Source organism: Lissotriton helveticus, chromosome 11, assembly GCF_964261635.1.
Source record: "Lissotriton helveticus chromosome 11, aLisHel1.1, whole genome shotgun sequence".
NCBI classification, from domain to species: Eukaryota; Metazoa; Chordata; class Amphibia; order Caudata; family Salamandridae; genus Lissotriton; species Lissotriton helveticus.
Genome location: NC_136072.1, coordinates 22,320,357 through 22,343,446, shown reverse-complemented (window position 1 = coordinate 22,343,446; position 23,090 = coordinate 22,320,357). Strand labels below are relative to the sequence as shown.

Below are 23,090 nucleotides of genomic sequence, written 5' to 3'. Positions count from 1 at the left end.
TGCCTTATTTCATCCTGCACATTTTGTGATGCTTCCCTGGTGATGAAATTCCTGAATGGCAAAAGGCGGTGTTCTGCCCTTACTGTGCAGACTTTCAGTACGCAATATTTATGAAACATTGGGTAGGTCTTATTGTCACAGGCTAGGAGTGACACAGTGCGTCAACAAAGGTGTGTGAACGGTGTCAGTGTTACCCATCGGTACTGATGTTGTCGGGACTGAACTAGGAAGCCTTTCATCAGCCCATCCTCTTCAACCTGTGACTCTGTTTGCCTTCCACTGATCCCAGCAGCCTCTGAGCCCTGCCCTGGGCTCTTGGCCCAATAAATCTCAAACTGCTGCTGAACCTGCAAGCTGCATGAATGCTGTGTCGCGGCGAGCCTCTGTTTATGGCGCATAATGGGCGGTTTGTAAATAGTGGCACGTGATTGCGGATGTAAACAGTTCGCGGGTTTCTGATTAATTGGTGGTATGAACTTATCGCAGCGCAGTCGTCCCCGATGTCCCGCTTCATGCTGCTGCTTCGGTGCCGGCCTGGCCTTGGGATTCTTAGGGGTCCGGCCTGGCCTTCTTTGGGTCCGGCCTGGCCTTCTTTGGGTCCGGCCTGGCCTTCTTTGGATCCAGCCTGGCCTTTAGGGTACTTAGATGACTGACCTGGCCTTCTTTGGGTCCGGCCAGGCCTTTAGGGGACGGACCTGGCCTTCTTTGGGTCCGGCCAGGCCTTTAGGGGACGGACCTGGCCTTCTTTGGGTCCGGCCAGGCCTTTAGGGGACGGACCTGGCCTTCTTTGGGTCCGGCCTGGCCTTGTATGGTCCAGGCCTGGCCGCTTTTGGGGTCCAGCCTGGCCTTGCTTTGGTCTGGTCTTGCTTGGGTCTGGTTTTGCTTGGGTCTGGTCTTGCTTTCGGGTCCAGTCTGGCCTCGTTTGGGGTCCGGCCTGGCCTGTGGGGTCCCGCCCGGCCTCTGCATGCATTGAAGAGTGTCTCCGCACATCGCTGCCCATCCTGCCAGTACCATGTTTTTAACATGTGATCCAACCCCCTCTGCGCATATAGGACCCGGACCCCCCAGCATGTCCCCGCCCCTGCCCCTGCCCTTCAACTCTGAAACCCACATGCATATCAATGACAGAGATTTGCGTGGGTTTAAAACGGCCATGTTTAATCTACATACCACATAAACATGACAAGTAAGTTCAAATTGCATAATTAGCAAAACATAAAACACTTTTAATAATTGACATTCCAAATTGTAACCAACCCCCAGCACTAAGAGGGGGGTCATCCTGCGCAAGGTGCAACCCACCTGCGCCCTAGAGTGGTGGGCCCCACCTCTGATCCTTGTCCGCCATTCCGGGGCCCACCCCCCTACCACCAGGCTGCCCAGGAACCCAGGAGGCTCAACCGGTCACCCTAGCCTCCCCAGCCGGTGGTCACCTTTCGCCCATCCTGCCAGTACCATTTAACATGTGATCGGACCCCCTCTGCGCATAAAGTCGCGCGCAGGCCCGTGAACAGGAGTATTTGCCTGTTTGGCGCCTGCAGTGATACAGTGAAAAGCTAGTGAGCTGTGGACATGTGCCCGGGTTGAGCGGCTCGGACATTCATCCAGAGGTCAGAGGGCAAGGGGTGTGATCCGCGTGTAAACACGGTGACCACGCGTGCAGCGAGCATGCCACGGGGACCTCTGCCTGCCCACCTTGCCCTCCAGGTGACAGATGCACCGAAGAGTGCTGCAGTCGCAGCATCTCTGGGTGAAAGGCGGAGTCCGCCCTGCTTTGGAGTGCAGCTTCCAGGTGAGGCGTGGGACAGGCTGGGAAGGTGAGAGCCGCCCCGCCCTCCCGCCCCAGCCCAGGTGTATATAAGGAGACGGCTCCCCGACATGCAGAGACAAGCTGCCTGCATGAGCTGTCACTTGCCGGGCAGAGTGAGACACCTTGGGGTCCGTCTGGGGGGGCGAGCAGAGTTCTGGAGCCAGAAGTCAGCGCCGCGGCCTTGAGACATCTGACTGCAAGAATGCTGTACCTGGAGAGCAACAACCAGGGCCAGTACAATGAGGTAAGGGTGGAGCCGCGACGGACGGGTGTGCGTCCCGTGCGCTCTGGGACCAGAGGAGTTACAATCCAACGAACTCTGCAACAATGCCCATTTAACGCCAGGACTTTGGAGCGATTTTTTAAAAAAAAAGTTGTTGTCGGTGTCGGAAGGCTGTGCCCTGCTCAGCCCAGACATTTAAAGTCAAGCATCAGGATTGTCCGCATAAACACTCATTAAAAGTGGCGGTGGCGTCATCCCTGAAGGACCATTAGAAGGAGCCCGGGAGGTTGAGGGTCTATTCGTGCCGCCGAGCGGTTTGGGGGGCGTCTGAGCTTTACGCGCTCCTGCACTCGGCCAGCGGAGGAAGATGCTGGCACACGGCTAGTCCTGCGGTGGCATGGAGGACGGACAACCGGACAGACGCCCCTGCTGCGGCGGTGCACTGGGGTCTCTGGGTTTACGCAACCAAGGATGGAAGTGGAGCACGGCTCCTGTCACCCCTGCCGAAGAGAGGGAGGGGGTGTTTACCCCACTGGTGGCCCGGATTAGAGAGCGAGGGAGAGAGGGTTCGCCCTGTGGGGCCCTGGCACAGGGCGGGTGTTTATCCCTCTCGTGGGAGAGGTGTCCTGGCGCAGAGATGGGGTTTACCCTCTGGTGCCCTGGCGCAGAGGGGGAGGGTCTGCCCCTCTGCTTGGAGAGGTGGCCTGGCGCAGAGAGGGAGGGTTTACCCCTCTGGTGGCCTAGCTCAGAGAGGGTGTTTGCCCTCTGGTGCGCTGGCGCAGAGGGGGAGGGGGTTTACCCCTCTGGTGCCTTGGCACAGGGCGGGTGTTTATCCCTCTCCTGGGAGAAGTGGCCTGGCTCAGAGAGGGGGTTTACCCCTCTGGTGGCCTGGCGCAGAGGGGGAGGGTCTACCCCTCTGCTTAGAGAGGTGGCCTGGCGCAGAGAGGGAGGGTTTACCCCTCTGGTGGCCTAGCTCAGAGAGGGTGTTTGCCCTCTGGTGCCCTGGCGCAGAGGGGGAGGGGGTTTACCCCTCTGGTGGCCTGGTGCAGAGGGGGGGGGGTCAACCCCTCTGCTGGGAGAGGTGGCATGGCGCAGAGAGGGGGGTTACCCCTCTAGTGGCAGCGGTGGCCTGGCGCAGGGGCGTCCTGATGCTCCTGCTGCAGAGAAGTCTGGTTTGGCCTCTCTTTCCGCGGCCCTTCACAAGGCCAGCGGGGGATGCTGAGTGCGGCTCGAGTCGCCTCCGTTCCTTGAAAGGCCGTCAGGAGCTGAGTGACAGAAAACCCGCGAACTATGAGCTTTGAGGAAGGCCACGCGGCGCGGCGACTTCGAAGAATGACTTCAGTTTACCTTCCCGGAGCTGCGGCTACAGAAAAGGTCCTTCCAGTGATGGAGTGTAAGGGGGGGAGGGAAGGGTAGCAGGCTACCGCTGACGGGATGCGGGAGGGAGGTGGATGGAGGGGGCTCAGGTGCCAGGGTTTCCAGGAGGGGGTGTTGGTGGGTGAGGGCTGCTGGTGCCAGGGGTATGAGGGGGTTCACGCCAGGGGGCGCCTGGATCCCGGTTTGTGTTGGCAGCGGGTGGCACCAATGTGAGGGGGCTCCTGGAGAGGGGGGCTCTGCCCCCCAGGGTTATCTGCACTGCTGCTGGTAGGGCTGGGGCAGGGCCGGGATGCACACGGGAGGAGATAGCGTGCTGACTGCAAACACTCAGTGTTGTTCTAGTCTTGAAACACATCTCTCTGATGTAATTCACAAAGTCCTGGGTTTAGATCACGGCGACAACAGGCTTTGCCTAATTCCCGAGGACTCACGCGGTGACTGGCGTTGAGGCGGATTCACCCTTTCAATGTGATTATTTCATGATTTACTCAGAGGCGCGCCCTTTCAACGCAGTCTGTCGCGGAGGTTTACACTTTTTTATAAAAAGCTTACATTTTTTACCATGTTTTTTTTTTTGTTTTGAAAGGCTTCTGAAATACACCTTTTATACTTGGGTGCACCAGTATACGCTTCGTGCACTATTTTCTTAGGATTTTATTTTCCAAGTCAAAAATTGCTGAGAGCCTCGCCTGGGCCTCTTTAGAGCGAAGGTGTACCTCTGTCTGCTGGTGTGGCGGATGCAGGAGGGGTTCACGGTCCGAGGATGCTTCTCCTTGGTCTTCAGTTCCACCTGAAGCTTCACACCTTGGTGATGTTAGTGGCACCGGCGCCTCCTTACACCCCCGGCGGTCACTCGCCGTGTGACCCCAGCGGCGGCCCTCACTGCTTGCATTGATGGAGACGGCCGCGACAGTCAGTGGAACTCACCCGTCCTGTGTGTAAAGGCACCCGAGAGTGGCACTCACGGGAGAGCCGTCACCGAAAGTGTGAACCAGGCACTAAATAACAAGTGGTGACTTGATCTCACCCGAGGTGTCTGTGAAGACGCCAGATGAGCGGATCCCAACCCTGCTGTCTCTCTCTCTGAAGGCGCCACTTGTAAAATGGCGGCCCTGCTGGTTAACCCACCCAGGCTCCGCTGAGGGGGCTCAACTCTTTAGCCTAGCGCCTCCACACACCGGAGAGCATGGTTTGACACGTGGCAGGCAGCGCTGGACTGGCCTCTTGGCAGCACGGTATGTTAGTGTTTGTATCACCCGACCCAGAGTTCACGTATTAGAGAGGATGGAGTACTGAGGCGGCTCTGCTCCGATCCGAAGCTGTGAGCTCCGCGGATAGCGCTGTGAGCTCCGCGGATAGCGCTGTGAGCTCCGCGGATAGCGCTGTGAGCTCCGCGGATACGTGCAGTGGGCGCTGTGCGTACCCTGGTCTCTGGGGGCCTGGCAGCCATGGCCGCTCAGGCCTAGTGTGGGGCTGGCGCGTTGCTTTACACTCGGCCGCTCTCTGTGAACATCTTGTGCTGCCCTTAAAACGGAATCTCCCAGGACTCCAAGAGTCTTGTGCAGGGTGTGGTCCTGTTGTTGGTTGTAAGCTTAGGTCGAAGGGGTGGCAGCGTGAATCTTCTTTTCAATCGTGCATAAAAGCTGGGGCAGCAATCTCAGGAGTGTTTTGTTCAGGGCCACCCCCCAGGAACATGGCGTAACTGCAGAGGTGGGCCAGCACACCCTACAGAGCGACCCTTTGGACAGTAGCGCGGTGTTTTTCAGTCCTTGCTGTGAACTATCCCTGGTTTCCACATGGTGTCATCTACTGTGATGATACAACATAGCTATGGAAGCCTAAGTTGGTGCTGTCGGAGCTGTATTCTGTGGCTTTAGTTGCCAGTGGCACTTGTTGGCACGAGGTGTGTCCTGGCGGTCTGCGGCCCACCGTACAAGAGGCTGTTTCATCAGCTGAGTCGACTGGTGCTGCGTCAATATGAGGTGGCTTCGGCAGCTTGGTGGGCCTGGGGTGGTGTTGGTGGATTGGAGGTCCTTGGTGGGCATGGGATGGGGTTTGTAGATTGGAGGTCCTTGGTGGGCGTGGGATGGTGTTGGTAGATTGGAGGTCCTTGGTGGGCATGGGATGGTGTTGGTGGATTGGAGGTCCTTGGTGGGCATGGGATGGTGTTGGTAGATTGGAGGTCCTTGGTGGGCGTTAGATGGTGTTGGTGGATTGGAGGTCCTTGGTGGGCATGGGATGGTGTTGGTAGATTGGAGGTCCTTGGTGGGCGTTAGATGGTGTTGGTGGATTGGAGGTCCTTGGTGGGCATGAGATAGTGTTGGTGGATTGGAGGTCCATGGTGGGCATGGGATGGGGTTTGTAGATTGGAGGTCCTTGGTGGGCATGGGATGGTGTTGGTGGATTGGAGGTCCTTGGTGGGCATGGGATGGTGTTGGTGGATTGGAGGTCCTTGGTGGGCATGGGATGGTGTTGGTGGATTGGAGGTCCTTGGTGGGCATGGGATGGGGTTTGTAGATTGGAGGTCCTTGGTGGGCATGGGATGGTGTTGGTGGATTGGAGGTCCTTGGTGGGCATGGGATGGTGTTGGTGGATTGGAGGTCCTTGGTGGGCATGAGATGGTGTTGGTGGATTGGAGGTCCTTGGTGGGCATGGGATGGTGTTGGTGGATTGGAGGTCCTTGGTGGGCGTGAGATGGTGTTGGTGGATTGGAGGTCCTTGGTGGGGATGGTGTTGGTAGATTGGAGGTCCTTGGTAGGCATGGGATGGTGTTGGTGGATTGGAGGTCCTTGGTGGGCATGGGATGGTGTTGGTAGATTCGAGATCCTTGGTGGGCATGGGATGGTGGTGGTGGATTGGAGGCCCCTGGTTACTTTCCGGTGGCCTAAGGTGCTCTGTTACTTGGTGGGTCTGGGCTGCTATTGGCTTAGCTTGCAGGTCCTTTTGGGGTTAGTAGCTGATAAGGGATGTTCCATATGGTTCAGTGGGTCTGGGATTCTCCTACGAGTTGCGAGTCTGGGGTTGTCCGTATCTTGTTGGGGTTTGGGGTAATGCTAATAGTTTGCTGGCCTAAGGTGCCGTTTGTGAGTTGGTGGCCCTTGGAGTGCTTTCTGTAGCTCGGTGGATCCAGGGTGCCATTCGTGGTTCTGCACTAGTGATCGACCCATGTTGGTCACAAGGCCCAAGCAGTGGGAGTTTCTAGTACAAGCCTGCGTGACTCCTTTTCCATCCTGGATTCACACCAGCTTGTAACATGGAGTTACTGTATGAGGAAGGATCTCACTTGAGAGGTTGCCGAGATGATCTTTTCAAGCTGTCTCTCCTGACGAAAGGGGGCTCTTCACCATCGAGTGGGATTATGATATTCATTAAAGTGGTGTTGTCTGTCCACTTTGTTTGCTGTCGATGATCATTGTCTCTTCATTGGTGCTGGCGATAATGTACGAGAAGGGAAGTACACAAATCTGCATAGGTTGGAAGAAATGTATGAGAAGTGACATACACAACTCAGCACAGGCAGTGTACAAAATGTGAAGTAAACGGCTCTATCTAAGGAATGTATGGGAAATGAAGTACAGAACTGGACACAGGTGATAATGTGTGAGAAGGAAAGTGCACACAGATAAATGACAATGCGAAACAGAAGTACACAGCTCGACACAGGCGATATTTGTGTGAAGTCCATTACTCATCACCACGGCTCCTGCGAATGGACATGGGGAGTATTATAAAGACGCCAGCGTGGCAACGACATGCTGTTAGCATGGCGGTGCTAAAGACTTGGTGTTAAATTAATCTACTCAATGATGTCAGTGAAATAACTAGTAAGGACTTCGTGTTTTTTAACTTTCGGGATAAAACCTACTTCACTACTCAGGTCTTTGAAGTTTACTCCCACCAGGGATTGGCTGTGGCCTATTTGTGCAACATAAGCCCCCGCGGTGCAAGGGGGCCCCTTTCAGGCCAGGGACAATTAATGAGATATGGGAGTCTTCGGGCCCTTAATTACATTTTGCGGGGGAGCCCCATTATTTAACATTATGCCACCACTTTGTGTACGCCATTTGATGGCTTGGCCTGGGATTTGTGTTCAATATTATTCAGTAAATTAACCTCTTATTCTGGAGGAGGCAACCTTAAAAGGGCTTCTTTTTCACTCCTGGTTCCTTTCTCTGGCAGTTTCTCACTTATGCTTTCATACGTTAGCATTTCTATGCAGCCGGTTACTTTGTTTTCCAAGCCAAGAAAACACTGCATCAAACGATGAGGCGAGTCAGACTGTGCCCCAGGGAGCGCGCACTTCACTTAAGCAGGCACCCCATTACCTTTTGGAAGCTCTTCAAAGAAGTCTTTTCTGTGAGTGGGATGTGGATGTTTCGTTTAGATGGCGGTAGGCATAGGGTCGTTTTTTGGTAAAATTCAGACTGTCCGCTCCCGTGCCGCCTCCGTTAGAAAGCAGCACTTTTGGAGCCTGGGTGCAGTCAATATCACAGTTAGGCCTCAACGGAGAACGTGGTCGTGTCACACACAACTTTTCATCAAAAAAGTGTCACTGGACTTCTTTCTTGTAACTGTGCCATTTGAGTGGTCATATGAACCCAAATACCATTCTGAACTAGTAGCATCGCTCTGATGGCGGGTGTGGTGCCCATGCACCAAATCTAAAAGACTAAAAGACTAAAAGAAAAGCTGCTCCGAGTTTGTCCTAGTCGAATGGTTTCCATTGCTTACTGCTTTGTCCAGTCGCGGCCATCCATGCTTGAAGAGTAGAGAGAGAGGCAATAATAGCTCAGTGCGTAAGATAAACTTATTTTCTTTGGTTTGTTGAATGTTCCAGAGGGATCCTCCTTGCATGTGGAGCCAACTGCCCATGAACCAGTCTCACACTGCACACGTGCAGGTGTTTAGAACCTAGCAAAATCTCATGTCATGGCCTTCTAGTCTGAGGTGTGGCAGGGCAGGTTCCAGAGTGGGCACACCTTGCATTTGGAGCCAAGTACCCCAGAAGCATTCCCACAGTGCACCTGTGGGTGTTTAGCCCCACCAGAATCGTAGTGCGTGCTCTTCTAGTCTGAGATGTGGGCAGAGGAGGTTCCAAAGGGATACACCTTGTATGTGGAGCCATCCAGCCCCCCATCCACTCATCTGACACTGAGCATCTGCATGTGTTCAGTACTTGGCAGAGTCTTAGTATGTGGTCTTGTGGCCAGAGTACCTGTAGATGTTTAGCCGCACGGGAATCCTAGGATATGGTCTTCTAGTCTGGTGTGGGCAGCAGCGAACCTGGAGGGATACTCCAGTGCACAGCCAACTAGCCTGAACCATTCCCACAATGAGCCCCTGTAGATGTTTTGCCCCACCGGAATTGTAGGACTTGATACCTAGAACTTGGACATCTGGCCAGCTGCTAGTGAGGAGGTATCTGGGTATTGGTTGGATGAAGGTCCCTATTGGGTAAGAACAAGTGACGTCAGATAACTCCTCCAGTTTTGAGACACCGCCTGTTTTCACTGTCTAAAAAGAAAAGAATAAACTATGAATTGGATAAAACACTTTAGTTAAGTGCCACATCCCAAGTTGAGCAAGTGTGTTTTTTTTTTTTTTTTTTAAAGATCCTTCGCGGCATGTCCAAAACGTGTCACACTATCCTTCTTCTGAACATGAACTAGAAAGGTAACCACGTTTCAGAAATGTCCTTCCTTGTGAGGCAACAGCCAGTCTACGGCATCCCTGTAATGTTTGGCGGGCTGAACTACGAGGGTGCACGTCCGCACTGCTGATGGCGGATCACAGGCCCCTCTCTATACGGATCCCTCCGCTGTTGTGACACACTACATGGTCCACCTCACCATTAACGTCTACAGGCTGGGTTATGTTTTTGCAAACCTGCACTTAGGTTTTTTCCGCCTGGTATTGCCTCTAGCACTTCACTTACCAGTGGATGTTGTGCACATGCACTTTAAATGTTTTATCCGTCTCATGGGGTTCTGGAACCATAGGCTTTGGATGACCCTAAAGAAGGTATATCTACATTTTTGAATAATTGAGATCTTTTCACTCGAGAAGGAAAGTCTGTGATAATGTATATATTATTATTATTTTTTTTAGAAATAAAATCCTTTTTAGTGCCAAGAGTTCTAACATAATACCCAAACATTGGCCTCATATATTTATTGAATTCATGGATTTTATCCTCAATAATATGCTAATGCTTCTTTCAGAATTTTGAATTAAACGAAATTATTTTGTCGCATGTACCTCTGCCTACGGTCAGACCTGTTCAGAAGGTATTTTTTGTTTGCTTCCTCTCTTGTAATTCGTCTCTGCGAGGAGCTCTCGTCCCAGCTCAGACTTCTGAAGTCTGTTGAAATAAATCCCCCCTGTGATTAGACCTGTGGGTGGGTTGCTGCGGGAGAGTAAACCTGCTGCTTTGAAAGCACTAACTCCCCGCTGAAAGAAGACATTTAAAGCTTTCATCTCAGAGTGCCAATTATAAGGCGGCTTCTGTCCCTTACCTGCTTTTTATTCGTTTTCAAGCCGCCATTTGCTGCTTTTTTCCAAGCTGCCTGGGCTCAGAGAAACAACCGCGCACCCCTTGTTTTTAGCACACATTAAAACAGCCACCATTGGTTCAATCCCTGGGATGACTCGCTCTCGTATGATTCTTGTCTGAATTTCTTTAAAATGCATCGGTTAACACAACAAAACCTCCTATTCTACTTAAAGTTTAACTGATGGATCGGTCTGGGGGTCAGTGGTTCAGTTTATGATTTTCAAAAGTTCGTTGTGCGCTTTTCTTTTTTAACGAGATATGCTTTTCTAAAGGTTTTAAGGAACTGAACCATAAATGTAAACTAAACAGCAAAACTTTCTATATGGAAGGATCTTGCATTTACCCTGGGTGGTCTAAGGGAGGTGCGGGGCCAGAGTATACAGACCACTCCGTGTACATCCTAGGGTAGTGGGTCAGACCACTTCCGCTATTGGCTAGCATCGCTGTGGGTGACATTCGTCTCTTTCACAGTGTTATGAAGCCGCAGAATATTTTCACTTTTAGCGAATGCGACGGTATACCATGTCAAAACCAGCATTGGCCAAGCCAAAATACTGTCACCCAACGACAGACCAATTGAATTTGCCAGTGCTTGTTTACATGCACACCATATTAGAATAGGTTGGTGCATGATGTTTCCACAATGCTAAGGATGTAGAATCTTTGTTGCTGGACACCAGTGCCCTTGAAGCGAAGAACAAACGGATACATTACTAATTGTCCCAGATACATCTTCAGCTGCCCCAGAAAGTTTAACCGAGGAGCAAACGGCTTCTAAAACTCACAATCGGAGTGAAGAAAGCGCAGTTTTAGGTGGTCCGACCATCCACCCTGTTTTATGTGAGTAATCTCGGGGGGCAGTCACTGAAGGGAGGAGGAGGGTACTAAGAAACACTCCCAGGTGCCACGCCACAGGAAGGTGCAATGAGTTTGTGGAAGTGAAGCAACAGACGCATGATGAAATGTCTAATAATCCAAGGTGTGACTAAAAGCATTACTCACTTCCAGTAGTGGCAGGATGACTTCATTCACATCCATTCCCACAGAGACGTGTGCTTCACCCACTCTCTTCTAGGACAGTTTGTGAAGTGGATTTTTTTTAGTAACTCTGATCAGTAGAAAAGCGCTTTACATTTGAAGTTTCACTCCATATATCCTGGGAGACAAATGGACCTATTTGAAGTTTGCTTTTAGTTTGAATTGAGGTGACAAATGATGTGCTATTCAGGAGTCTCTGCTGCTTCTTTTGGTGACGTAGTCTGTGGGAGGTTTCTCTAACCAATCAGAGAAAATACTTGAAGGGAAAAGACCCACGTCTGTACAAAGGTACAGTGATTATGACCGGATCTCAGCAGTGCATTAGCTCCCCCACCCCACTTATTGGATTTTCAAAGTACCTTTCTCTGTTACCAATGTCAATGCTCTTGGTCAAACAAGGTATCATCAAGCTGAAGGGTGAGTCGGCGAAGATGGATCAATAACCTGTGTAACTCGCTTGCACTATTGGTTTAGGATTCTAGTTTGTAGGTCCAGTAGCTGTTGTCCCATTCCATCATTTTAACATTCACTGTGTCCCACTGCGCATGCCTTTTATGAAGTGGACATCTTTATCAGCCCCAGGCACGAAACATCAATGCTAGACTGATCTGCCAACCCTGACGAAGCCACCAGTGTTAACGGAAACATTTGTGGTGAAAATGTGGACAAACATCCATTTGTCTGCCTAGCACGTTTCATTTTCAAGACTATTTCTAGAAAAGCACTACTAGCTATTGGCTCTCCTCTGAGCTTTTTGTATGTAATGAGATGAGTCTTTTTCAGTCGTTCAAGGGCGTGTAGGCCTGCTGGTAAGAAAAGTGAATATAGGACACTCGATCTCGGTGTTGGATTGGTTGCTGAAGCCTGACAAAGAAGCTTGGCTGAAGGGATCTGCCTGGTGTCTGTATTACCTCTGTGATTCTAGCCTTTTTAAAATTCGTATTCTAGTTCTTTCCTCATATCCAACAAGCACAGCCCTTTCTTCAGCCCAAAAGGAGAAGAATGCAGTTCAAACTGACTGATCTAAATGTAAAGCCGTAATCAGTGTGAGGATCAACTTTGTCTTTATTCCACCACCACTGTCTGGGCTTGGGAACTGTAAGACCTCTGTTTGAGTGAGCTTCTTGGCCGTTTTACTGGCGTTTAGGTCCGTTGTCTACACGTCCATTTAGTTTGAGAGTGAGTCCAATTTGGAAGCACTACAGTGGCAACGACCCTGCTGTCTGCAAGAGCTGGAAGTCTGAGTAAACGTCTGGTCATGTAAGGAGTATTTCAACTGCTATCAAAAATCTTTTTCCGGTGCTTGGATGGGGACTGAGCTTTGTCCTGAAGTTATATCCTAGTGAGATAAAAAGGAGTATTTATTCCTTTGGGAAGCGACAATTCAATGGTTACCTGCCATGTTGAGTATCAGTGTTCATAAATTGCAGTGTTACCATCAAGTTAACACAGTACATGCCTAAAGCAACATATGCAATACGTGGTTACTGATACCTTGTGGTGCATCTCTCTCAAGCAAGAACAAGTAAGGAAATCGCATAAACCACACAAAAAGAGTTCTCGTTAGCCCCTTCTTTTGCAGGGGAACAGATATTTGTGGCCAAATGCCACTAAGCCTCATGGCATATGAAACCTCCTTTTTAAAAAAAATCTACCCTGCTAGAGGTGGTGTTCAATTTTGATCTATGACCCTCACTATATCTGCAGTATATCTGCACTGTATACCTGTACTGTATGTAAAAAACTTTTTTCTAATAAAATCTTTTGAAATAAAAAAAGAGAAAAAAAAAAGAAATGCGCTTAAAAATATAGGATAAAGTGAAAAATAAATATGCAACTTGGTGATGGCGATTATCACAAACTGCATGTAGTAGGTTCAGCATACTACTGGTTTGATGAGTAAGCCGTTGTTGCGGCAGCCGTGTACTCACTGGAGTTGGCTCTTTTTTTTTTTAATGACTGTGCAGTGCCTCGAGCTCCAACTCTTAACACAGTTGGAGGTGAAGTGTGCCAACAACCCTGCAGTCTGTGCAACAGGCGTAATCACCTGCTGGCGGATAGAAAGATACTTGAGCAGTGACTACAGCAATTTTAGGATGGTTCGCAACAAATAAAATCACACAGATGGACCGCACACTACCCAAAGTCTCATCAGTCTTCCAGAAGTTTGAAGGAGTAGCTTCCAGCTTACTCTGAACCTGCACCTAGGAGTGGTCTCTGGTGGAGGGGAGGTGTTGAGGTGGGATGATGTGAGAGGACCCAGGAGTTGGCTTGGGCTGCAGCTCCTTCTCGGGTCATAACATAAAGGTTCATGTTCAGCGCATCTAGAGCGTTATCATCTTGTTCTAGACTCCAATCCCGTCCAGAGAAGGAGACTAGTTTGGAAGGCTCAGTTAGGTGCGGTTGATGTTCGTTATTGGCTCTGGTTTCTGAATACTCGACTGATGAACCCTATGGTAAGACAGTTTAGTCGGACTCCACTATAGGTGGCTTGGTGATGTTGGTTTGGGAATCATCAATTTACTAAGTAATTGATTTTCAGTAAGTAACTCGCAGGGCTGGAACGTCTGCCGGCAGCTCACAGCTCTTACACAAGTTTCTCCCAGCTTGCACCCCGAACGGCCATGGATGACCATTTACTGTTTCCAGCAGACCTATCCATCCACACTATCTGTACCACATGTGGCTTTTACTGCTAGCAAAAGCAACAAAAAAAACATTTTTTTTCTTCTGCCAACCAGAATGACATTTGCAGGCCGGCTGTATTTTGATGCACTGACTCGGTGCACACTGAGGCATCGCATAAATGAACTGGCTGATGCGTTTGTTGAACAACCTACCAGACGCTGCTCCACTTCAGCCCGCCCACAGCCTGAGGCCAGTCATTTAACTTCTTAAATCTAGCAACCAGCGAGATTTCTGTGTGTCCTCCTCCATCCTGAGTCACAGTGAGGTCCCTTTGTCACGCTTGTCTAGGGTGCAGGCCTGTAACACTTGAGCATCGAAGGCCGCTCTGGGATTGTATCATTCTTGTGATTATTGCACTTCCATAGTTTCTTTAATCTGTTGCTATTGGTGCAGTTGTACAGTTACTCGGCTTCTTATGTCATCGGCTCATAGTGCATTAACTACCGTTTTGCACATGTTGGTACCAGCGTAGTGACACAGTAATTATCTCTTGGTAGTGCAGCAACAGTAATTCGATAGTTTCTTTAATCTGTTGATAATGGTGCATTTCTAAAGTTACTCACCTTCTTATTTCATTAATTGATAGTGCAGTAACTGTCTCAGTGATGGTGCAGGAACAGTTATGTGCTAGCTCACTTCATGAGCAGGTCTACAGCTGCTGCCACCTCACTTCATCTATTGGTAGTGCAGTAACTTCTATTCACTAGCATTCCATCTATTAACTTTGAATGGTTTGTTCGGCATGTGTCATCAGGTGATAGTAATACTGCTGTTGTGGCATTTTAATGATACAACTGTCTTACATTTATTCTGGGTGTATTTGCTTTTATTAATAGCAGATTCGTGTTCTCTTGCACTATATACAGTATGGCTTTAGTGCAAGAATAATCTATGATGTCCTTCATATCTTAAGATCGTGGAATTATTTGGATTTTTTGTGCAATGACAACAGTCAAAATTGTGTTTTTAAGTTGTGTTTTATGATAACAAGAAAGGAATTATATGGTATCTTTCTTGACCATTAGCACAGTAATGTATTTTTTTTGTCAAACAAGGCACTCTGCTCCATTTTGGTAGCACTTGCATTTGCCCTGAGGTCCTACCACTATGATGTGTTCTGATCATACAGAGGACAAAGCCGAGCTTCTGCATTGGTTCCTCGAGTTCCCTCTTACAAGCGACCCCTCAGCTGGGTCCCTCTGCGGAAGTTTGTGCTGGTGGTACCACACAACACCGTGGAGTCATGCTGCAATCAGCTGTGCTCCTGGAGGGCAGTTGACTAAATAATGTGAGAAGAAACAGCAACTTGTTAAGCATATACGATTAAGGGAAAATGATACTTTATGATGTTTGCCATGATGCAGCTATTTTTACTTTTTAAACTCTGAGTCCATACCAATGCAACGTACATGGGTTTGCTTGAGAAGGAAGGGTGCACTTTTAGTACATTACCCCGAGTTAATGCTTGTCCAGCAAGGCAGTACTGCAAGTCCAATTGGCCGCCTCCCAAGATCTTGCAGCGCTCCTAAAGCCTGACCATTGCTTACCATCGCTTCGTTTTATTGACCCCAATGTGCTTGCATCTTATTCAATGGCTGGACTTGTCCATCTTGTTGGTCCCTCCCCAGGAGCTTAGCCTTTTCGTGTGTCCTTCCAGTGCTTACTTTTACAGAACTACTTGTTGCTTTTTCTTTAAGAACTCCACAAGAGTCTGTTTTGTCAAGCTGTCCTCTATGTGTGCGTCCCCCGCCACCCCCTTCCATGTTCTTCTCCTTTTCTCCGCTTTCATGTGCTTCTCTTCCCATTCCTTGACCATTCACACCACCACCTGCGCCTCACTGCCCAACATCCCTTGTCCCACCACCCAAGCCGTTTAAAAAAAAAAAAAGTTGCATTAATGCGCTTGTATTATTTATTTTTAACCAATCCAATTTGCACTTGCAATTTTGGATTGGTAAATAAAAAATAAAAGCAAACGGTTTCCTCTCCATTCTGCTGCATGCATTCTGACAGTTCGTGCATCAGTAAAATGACGCAATTGTGGTTGCTCCTTAAAAAAAAATATATATATATATATATTTTAACGTTTCTGCACAGCATCCTGATGCTGTATACCACTGACGAAAGGAATTGGCAAAGACAATTAGTCCCAAAACCGAGATTTATTGTCTTTGTCAATGCTTGTTAATTACGTATCTCACGGTGAGGCACTTTAAGAATCAAGGAGAGGCAACTTCTTTATTTTATCACATTTTGAATGCCGCCCTTGAAATATTTTGATTATGGAACACTGTGATGTAAAGATGAATTTGCAAGAATGCTGAAACCTATCTTCGTGTCGAAAAATAAATCTTTCCTTTCATACTTTTGGAATTGCACAAACATGTTAGTATGGATATGTGTCTGATTTTGAGAATTGCTCTTGTGCAATATGAAAAGGATCTTGTTAGCTCGATCCACGTTGTATCTGGCGCTGACCTACAGCTTTAGGAGCATGTAACGGGCATATGTACATATTTATATTGCTGTAAAGCCCCCCCCCCATGTCCAATAATTGGGTCTATTGCAACCAGTCTGGCAGAAGAATGCTCCCCTCTGAGTGTGACTACAGCAGTGAGCCAGTCAATGGTGTGCAGTTACCCTTTGCACAATGTTTGGTGCTTTGTTGTAGCCCATCAAGTACAGGCCTGAGCTGTAAAAATGTTTTCCTAAATCTCGAGGTTTTGCACCAGACGGTAGAATTTATGGCCTGTGTAGCAAATCTATAGTCTCGCTGACAATACTTTGGAATTTCAGTTGCACGGACTAAAATACCACATTGATGTCTGACCGAATACTGCAAAGTTCAATTTAAAGGCAAATTAACAAATTGTATTCATTGATTGCGCTGCGGGTAGTAACGTCATACCTTCAAGGCACTGCGCGGCCGTTCTGACATACATGCCAATGGATCCAATTCGGGTGGAAGGCTGTTGATTTTAGTAGCAAAATATGGCTTTATTTTGTCAGTCTCCTGCCTGAAATTAAATCTTCTTCCATGGAAGTCAATGGGAGAAATACAATCTTCGGGTTTTTTTGTTTTTTTTATCTCCAACTTTCCTCTTATAAAAAGTTGGCATGTGTTTTTTCTGGGTCCTGCAACTGTCACATTGATGAACAAAAAGACATGAGTTGGGTGTTTGGTGGATTGTTAATTCGTTCACTGCCTCTTCGGCCAGGAGTGTGGTGGTTTCTAATGAGCATGTAAGGTTTTAGTCTGCCCTTGCATGAGGGGCTGCTCTACCCATACAGAACTAGATTGGAGCACCCCCTTTCGCCTCATTCTGCATTGACTTCAGCGACTCCCTGTGCTTAGTGATGGGCGCCAGCTGATAGCAGCAGGCTCCTGAACCCATGTTCTTAAAGGGCTCGCGCTTACATTTACCTTTGTGAGCAGTGCAGGCATGGGCCTGCTCTGTGCCTGTTCAGTGCTGCAGAGGGTGTGCAGAGTGCAGATTCACCCGTCACTCCCACCGTGTGTGTGGGACTGTGCAGTTGCACGTACACTGCACATTTTTGTAATGCAACCATCCTTTTCATGAATGGATAAAATGTGCCGCCTTTTCAGAATGGCTCTTGTGCTATAGGAACATCCTATTTTCATGAATCCGGCCCCTGGCTTTCTCTGTCTTCATTGCTTCTGGCGCTGACAGACCTCTTTGCCAGCCTGCAGAAGGCATTGACAATCTAGGCAAAGTCTTGTAGGCAGGCTGCAGAGGCCATCTTGGAAAATATTTGTAAGAATTTTCTCCTTGATTCTTTATTTTGGTGCCAACAAGCAATTTTCTAGAACTCAATTTGCCCGCATCCATCTATTTATCATCTTTGTCGCACTACTTGCTTAAGGCAGGAAACGCTATATAGGAAAAGTATTTTCTTTTAAAACCAAATCTGTCAAACCTTCACCAGACACGCCTCGCTGGCACGCGTTTCAACTACAATTATCAGAGTTGAAATTCCAAGTACAGATAAATATTTTTGCATATTTCTTTCAACGTTTTGACTAATTTAGTGGGATAAATAATGTGTTTCTATGAAGAGGACAGTTTACTGTTCCAGTAAATGTTCTGTGGGATTGGAGAAGGTTTAAGCAGTTCTCAGTAAAGTCCTCCGAACGAAGCCGGACGTAGCAGGGAAGTGGATACATGATGCCATTATGCCTTCTCTGGGCCTACGACTAAGGCTGAAGTCAAAGGCCTCTTGGAGGATGGAAGGCAATGGAGAGAAAGCAGAGAGCCCCTGTGCTTAGTAGTGATGGATCCTGAGTGAGGGCATTGGTGCGGGCCACTGAACCTACTTTAATTGGCTCCGGGCCTTGGCGCGTGAGCCAGATGACTGCAAGGGCAGCATTTGACAGTGGCAGCTTCTCCGAATGGTATATGGGTAAAAAGCCTTCAAAAAGAGAGGCTGCCAGTAAAAAGAATGATTGTTGAAACCAGTATGTTTGGCTTACACACACAGGCACTCGGAATACAGGTACACGTGGAGCAAGCATGCAGACATCCACGCCTGCAGACATCCAGCCATACCTGCAGACATCGATACTGCCTCACCTGCAGACATCCATACTGCCTCACCTGCAGACATCCATACTGCCTCACCTGCAGACATCCATACTGCCTCACCTGCAGACATCCATACTGCCTCACCTGCAGTCATTCATACCCGCAGACATCCATTTCCGCAAAGTTGAACAGACCTTTCGGCACCCTTCCACAGATCAGCATTCATACATAGCCCCTACACCTCCTGATGCATGCAAGTGATTTGGAGGGTGAGGATACTGTTTGCAAGTACATAAGACACAAACGAAGGCTCCTTTTTACATGGACATAGGTATATAAAATAATGCCTCTCTGGAGTATGCGTGAAAGAGGAGTCTCGCTCAGCCTTGTTACCGTCTGACAATTGTTTGTGCGACGCCAATGATTTCTGCAATCACTTACTGCATTACAGAATTCTAAAGTTAACTCTACGTACAGCATGATTACTCCCAGTGTAATCAGCAAAACGACTGCTTTGTGCGTCCCGTACTTTACATTTCAGATCTCCTCTGGTTTCCTCGGAGCCTTGTGCCCTGTCCGTTTGTTTGCTGGTACAGTGCTGTTTTCATTTTTTCTTGGGTTGTAGGCATGGATTTTCCTGCTGCTGTTGGCATACAATGTTGTTGTTTTGTTGGTAGGATTTATTTTTATGTACTAATATGTGAAAAACTCAACAATGCATCACCTGAAACCCCCCTTTTTACATATTTTGTTCCTATTGAAAGTCAGGTTTCTGTCAATTTTCAAAATTCCTCCGGCTCCTGTAAATGCCAGGGGTTCTGTTCCATCCTGTAAATTCCTCGCATTGAAAAGTAAATTTGATCCGTGCTGAGTGGATTCCCTGTTAAAGTGCTGTACTTTGATTTGTGACACTTTTAAAGTTGGCGGATGTTGATGTATTTTTAGCCATATAATAGCAAGGATTACGTTTCTCGGTGTCCTTCAGATGGTAACAGTTTGCATTACGATATTCGAATGATTGTGTGTTTACTTGGCATGTTAGTGGTCTGTTTACTCGGCATGTCGGTTTTTACCGATGTGCATACCTCCTTGTATTGAACTGGATGAGTGTGGCGGATACACACACGACATTCATGTTTCTGAGCTTTGATTTTTTTATTTTTTGCGGTGCTGGTGGAATATACTTGGTGTTTGACTATGTGAACCTCAGCGGTGTTAAATGCCCCTTGGCGTCCATCTTGTGTTTCCAGCCGTCCCTAGGCCCTAGAATGCCCCGTGGCCTTCCTTCTGAGTGCCAGGCCTAGGATCAGGCTCGATGCCTGTCAGCATGGCTCTGCTCTCCGGTTACCTGGAGCCAGCCCGCTTCCAGCCCATTGTGAGCCTGGGAGCAGGACTCTAATTGTCCCTTTGTCAGGAAGCGTGTGTCTAGAGCCTCCATGTCTTGATGTCTTGATGGCAGGAGGGCCGGGGGTGCACTGCAGGTACCGTCTCTTGACTGGCGCGCAACCTTCTGGCCATGCTGTGAAGGTCTATCTGTGACCTTACCATGGGTTTCTACTACTTCTTTTAAACCATCATAGAGGAACTGTGTACCATCTTTTGCAAATAAAGCCTCCTGGGGCACGTACACTGGACCTCGTTAAACTAGCCCCCAGTTCCTTTTTTTTTTTTTTGTTGACCATGCTGTGAAGGCCTCAATGTGCCTGGGTGCTCCATCGGTCTGTCCCCTGGGCCAGCAGAAGCTTCCCGGGTGGGAGCCACCAGGTAGGCTCGGCTGGTAGATTTAAATATGTGCATCTGTGTGTAGGACTGCTGGGGTGTGCCCGTCATCTGGTTATTGAAGGAGCGAGAAGGGCATAAGGGCTCCGCCTTGGCCGGTAATGGCTGGTTCGTGTCCTCAGCACAGGACTCTCTGGCTTTCCAGGGCAGTTGTGTCCAGAAGTAAGACTTAACTCTTGCGCAAGGATGCCCTTTGATATGGGGTCAGAGTGCTGCATGAGCAGGTCTTTAGTAGGGCCATATATCGGTTGTCGTTGGTAGACTCAGGGATAGTATATGGTTTTAGCGAGCAGGAGCCTTCTCAGCTCTTTGCTTGGGAGGATCTGGGAGCGAGAGGTGCTGTGATTTTAAGAAAGGTGTAGTGCCCAGCTCCTAAAATTCGTCAGGTTTCCTCAAACTAGCGGTTTCTTGTCTCTCAACACATGAAGCAAATGCACTGTTGAATGATGCCCTTACTCTGCGTGCCTGTTTAACGTAGAACTTGCACACAGCGATGATTGATGCGCAGTCTGTGCAGTGGTTGTTTAATGCCAAACTGACAAATAACACGAGTGGCACTGGCTGCGTGATACAGTGTGACAAGTGAATCACAGCCCGCACTATGCACAAATGATGTGCACACACTGTGCTCCCTCTTTTATGCGTAACTTGCGCGCACGGACAAATAGTGCACACATTGCACACTGGCGATTTTATACTTGACTTGCACGACAGACGAGTCACAGCCTTAAACTGAGACGAATTAGGCATACGCTGACACTCTATACTGGTTGGTCCTCAACCTGGAACCTGTTAAGAATGATACAAGCTGCACTTTGTATCAGATGGTGTACATGCCCTGTACTGGTTCTTTAAGGTTTACTTACTCAGGTGAGGGATACACAATCGTTTGTGGAGCTGGGCCACGTGTACTTTAGTTTTAGATATTAACCAATGACGCATGCCAGTGGAGATGTTTATTGAGACTGAACAGTGACTCAATGGGATTGTCCAGTCACCTCCGGGGATAGACTTGAAGTAGCTGTTCGTCTCCTCCAAGCGTTCTGGGACAGACCAAGCAATAATTGAAACGCAGAGTACAGCGATCAGCAATCCCCATGGTCTGTGTCCGTGGTCAGGAGTATAAGGCAGTGCTGAGAAGACTGTTCAAGAGCAATCCATGAGCCGGTGGATGGGTCCCAAAGACTGCTCTCCTCCATTGAAAGCCAAGGTAAACCTGCCTTTATGTATGTGTATGAACAGCGGCATCAAAGTCTGTAATACTCCTGTATTGGCCTATGCAACCAGGAAGTAAAGGTTCAGCCCTGGTCTCACGGGACACTAGAGGTAAATTAGATTACTCCTCCCTTGCAGCCTCCCTGTTGTGTAACTCCTGGCCATCCTCACCCCGTGTTCATGCCAGCATGATGTAAGGCGTGCCAGCCAAGGCCTACACTCATCACCTGCTCACTGTCCTCCATGCTTTGTGGCAGAGTGTTGTCTTCCGCTCCTGCCCTCTGTGCAAGTCCTTCAGCTAAGGCTCTTCAGGCGTGGTGCCATAGCTGATTTTAAGTCACCGCGATATGTCGTTTGTGATGACCTATGCAAGACCACCACCGCAGCGAAGTGATTTATTGTTTTTTAATATGGGCTAAAGACCTAAAGTGGCTGAGATTCGTCTTCAATATTGAAAAAATCAAAAGCGTTAGAAGCTCAGCACTCACCTATTTCACGTGTGCATGTGTGTCGATAAAATGCAGACTAGGCGTGTCTTCACTCTTGCACTATGATTACTCCCCTGTCCTTCGCAGGCCTCTGCGCTGTTGCTCATTTTGCTCGTACTTTTGCTGCTGCCAGGCTGCCTCCGGCAGTTCCTTCCTAATGGGTGCTAAATGCATGGACCCGCCTGCCAGCAAGGGTGGTGAGGCCGAAGGCAACACTGGGTCCTGCTTGTACGGTGGAGACACCTGTGAGGACTGTAGTCTTGCCTGTATATGGGTAGGCTAGATGGGGCTGGCAGCTCACACCATGTAAACAGATCTGGTGTTTGGTGATTTGATGTACTGTGTGACAGGAGCGCGAGCATGGTGCCACTATCTCTGTGCAGCAACCATATACTGGTTCACTGTGTCATCCCAGGTCCAGTCAGCACAGCTGAAGGTGGCACATTGTCCTTCAGTTCTTCGCCCACACTGGCCAGGCCAGCAGAGCTTAAACCGAATATTGAGTTTGTTGCGTGTCGATCTTGTATAAGACCTAGTGGTGTATAGTTTGGTAGGTGAGAACAAAGGAGACCTCTTTGGCAGTATAGAGATGACTTTATCATCTGTCTTCGGAGAAGCCATCGAACAGGCTTTCTTCGGCTTCTGGGCCATTACTCAATCCGATGTTAATCTCCCGAAGTGGGTTACCATCACACAGAAACATAAGACCTAGTGGTGTATAGTTTGGTAGGTGGTAGGTGAGAACAAAGGAGACCTCTTTGGCAGTATAGAGATGACTTTATCATCTGTCTTCGGAGAAGCCATCGAACAGGCTTTCTTCGGCTTCTGGGCCATTACTCAATCCGATGTTAATCTCCCGAAGTGGGTTACCATCACACAGAAACATAAAGACAGGGAGTGCCGTGGAGAACAGTAAAGTGCCTCCTCGTCAGCCAAGCTTTCAATTACAGGCTGCACATGATCATCCCCGGCTTGTTTAGTTTGATCCACTCCGCCCGCACAGGCTCATTGGCTGTCGAGGAGCCTGGGAAGGTTGTGTTTGCAGGGAAGGGCCCGACAGTGGTAAAGAATACACACACCAAAGTGAGATGTGTTCCATGGAGACACAAAGAGGCATGTCGAGTGTCAAATCCGCCAACCCCAAGTCAAGAAACCGTGTTAAAATGCCCCCCTTTGTAGACCGTTTTGATGTATAGGGCCATTTTGCTGTTCTTCCTCCAGTCCGGCCAAGGGGCAGGTGGTTGATGGTGGTGTGCTAGAAAGTGTTACTGAGAGATGAAGGTGTTGATTTGTGTAGTGGACAACCTCTCCGGTCCAGATTGTGGGCAGGGACCGCGGTTTGCCTGTTTGAAAGCGAGTGTTGAGCTTCTTGCAG

The 23,090-nt window shown here is 48.7% G+C and overlaps 1 protein-coding gene across 5 annotated transcripts in view; it reads left to right on the top strand.

Annotated features, from left to right (window-relative positions):
* Window positions 1-23,090, top strand: part of TP63 (tumor protein p63) — a 405,808-nt gene that overhangs the window by 276,821 nt on the left and 105,897 nt on the right. Inside the window, exon 1 of one of the 5 annotated variants that reach the window (XM_078667025.1) lies at window positions 1,901-2,054. The exons of the other annotated variants lie outside the window; for them this stretch is intronic. Coding sequence (XP_078523151.1) covers window positions 2,013-2,054 — 42 coding nt within the window. The 5' untranslated portion in view covers window positions 1,901-2,012. Of the gene's footprint in view, window positions 1-1,900; window positions 2,055-23,090 lie in introns of those variants that run through there. 5 annotated transcript variants of the gene reach the window in all.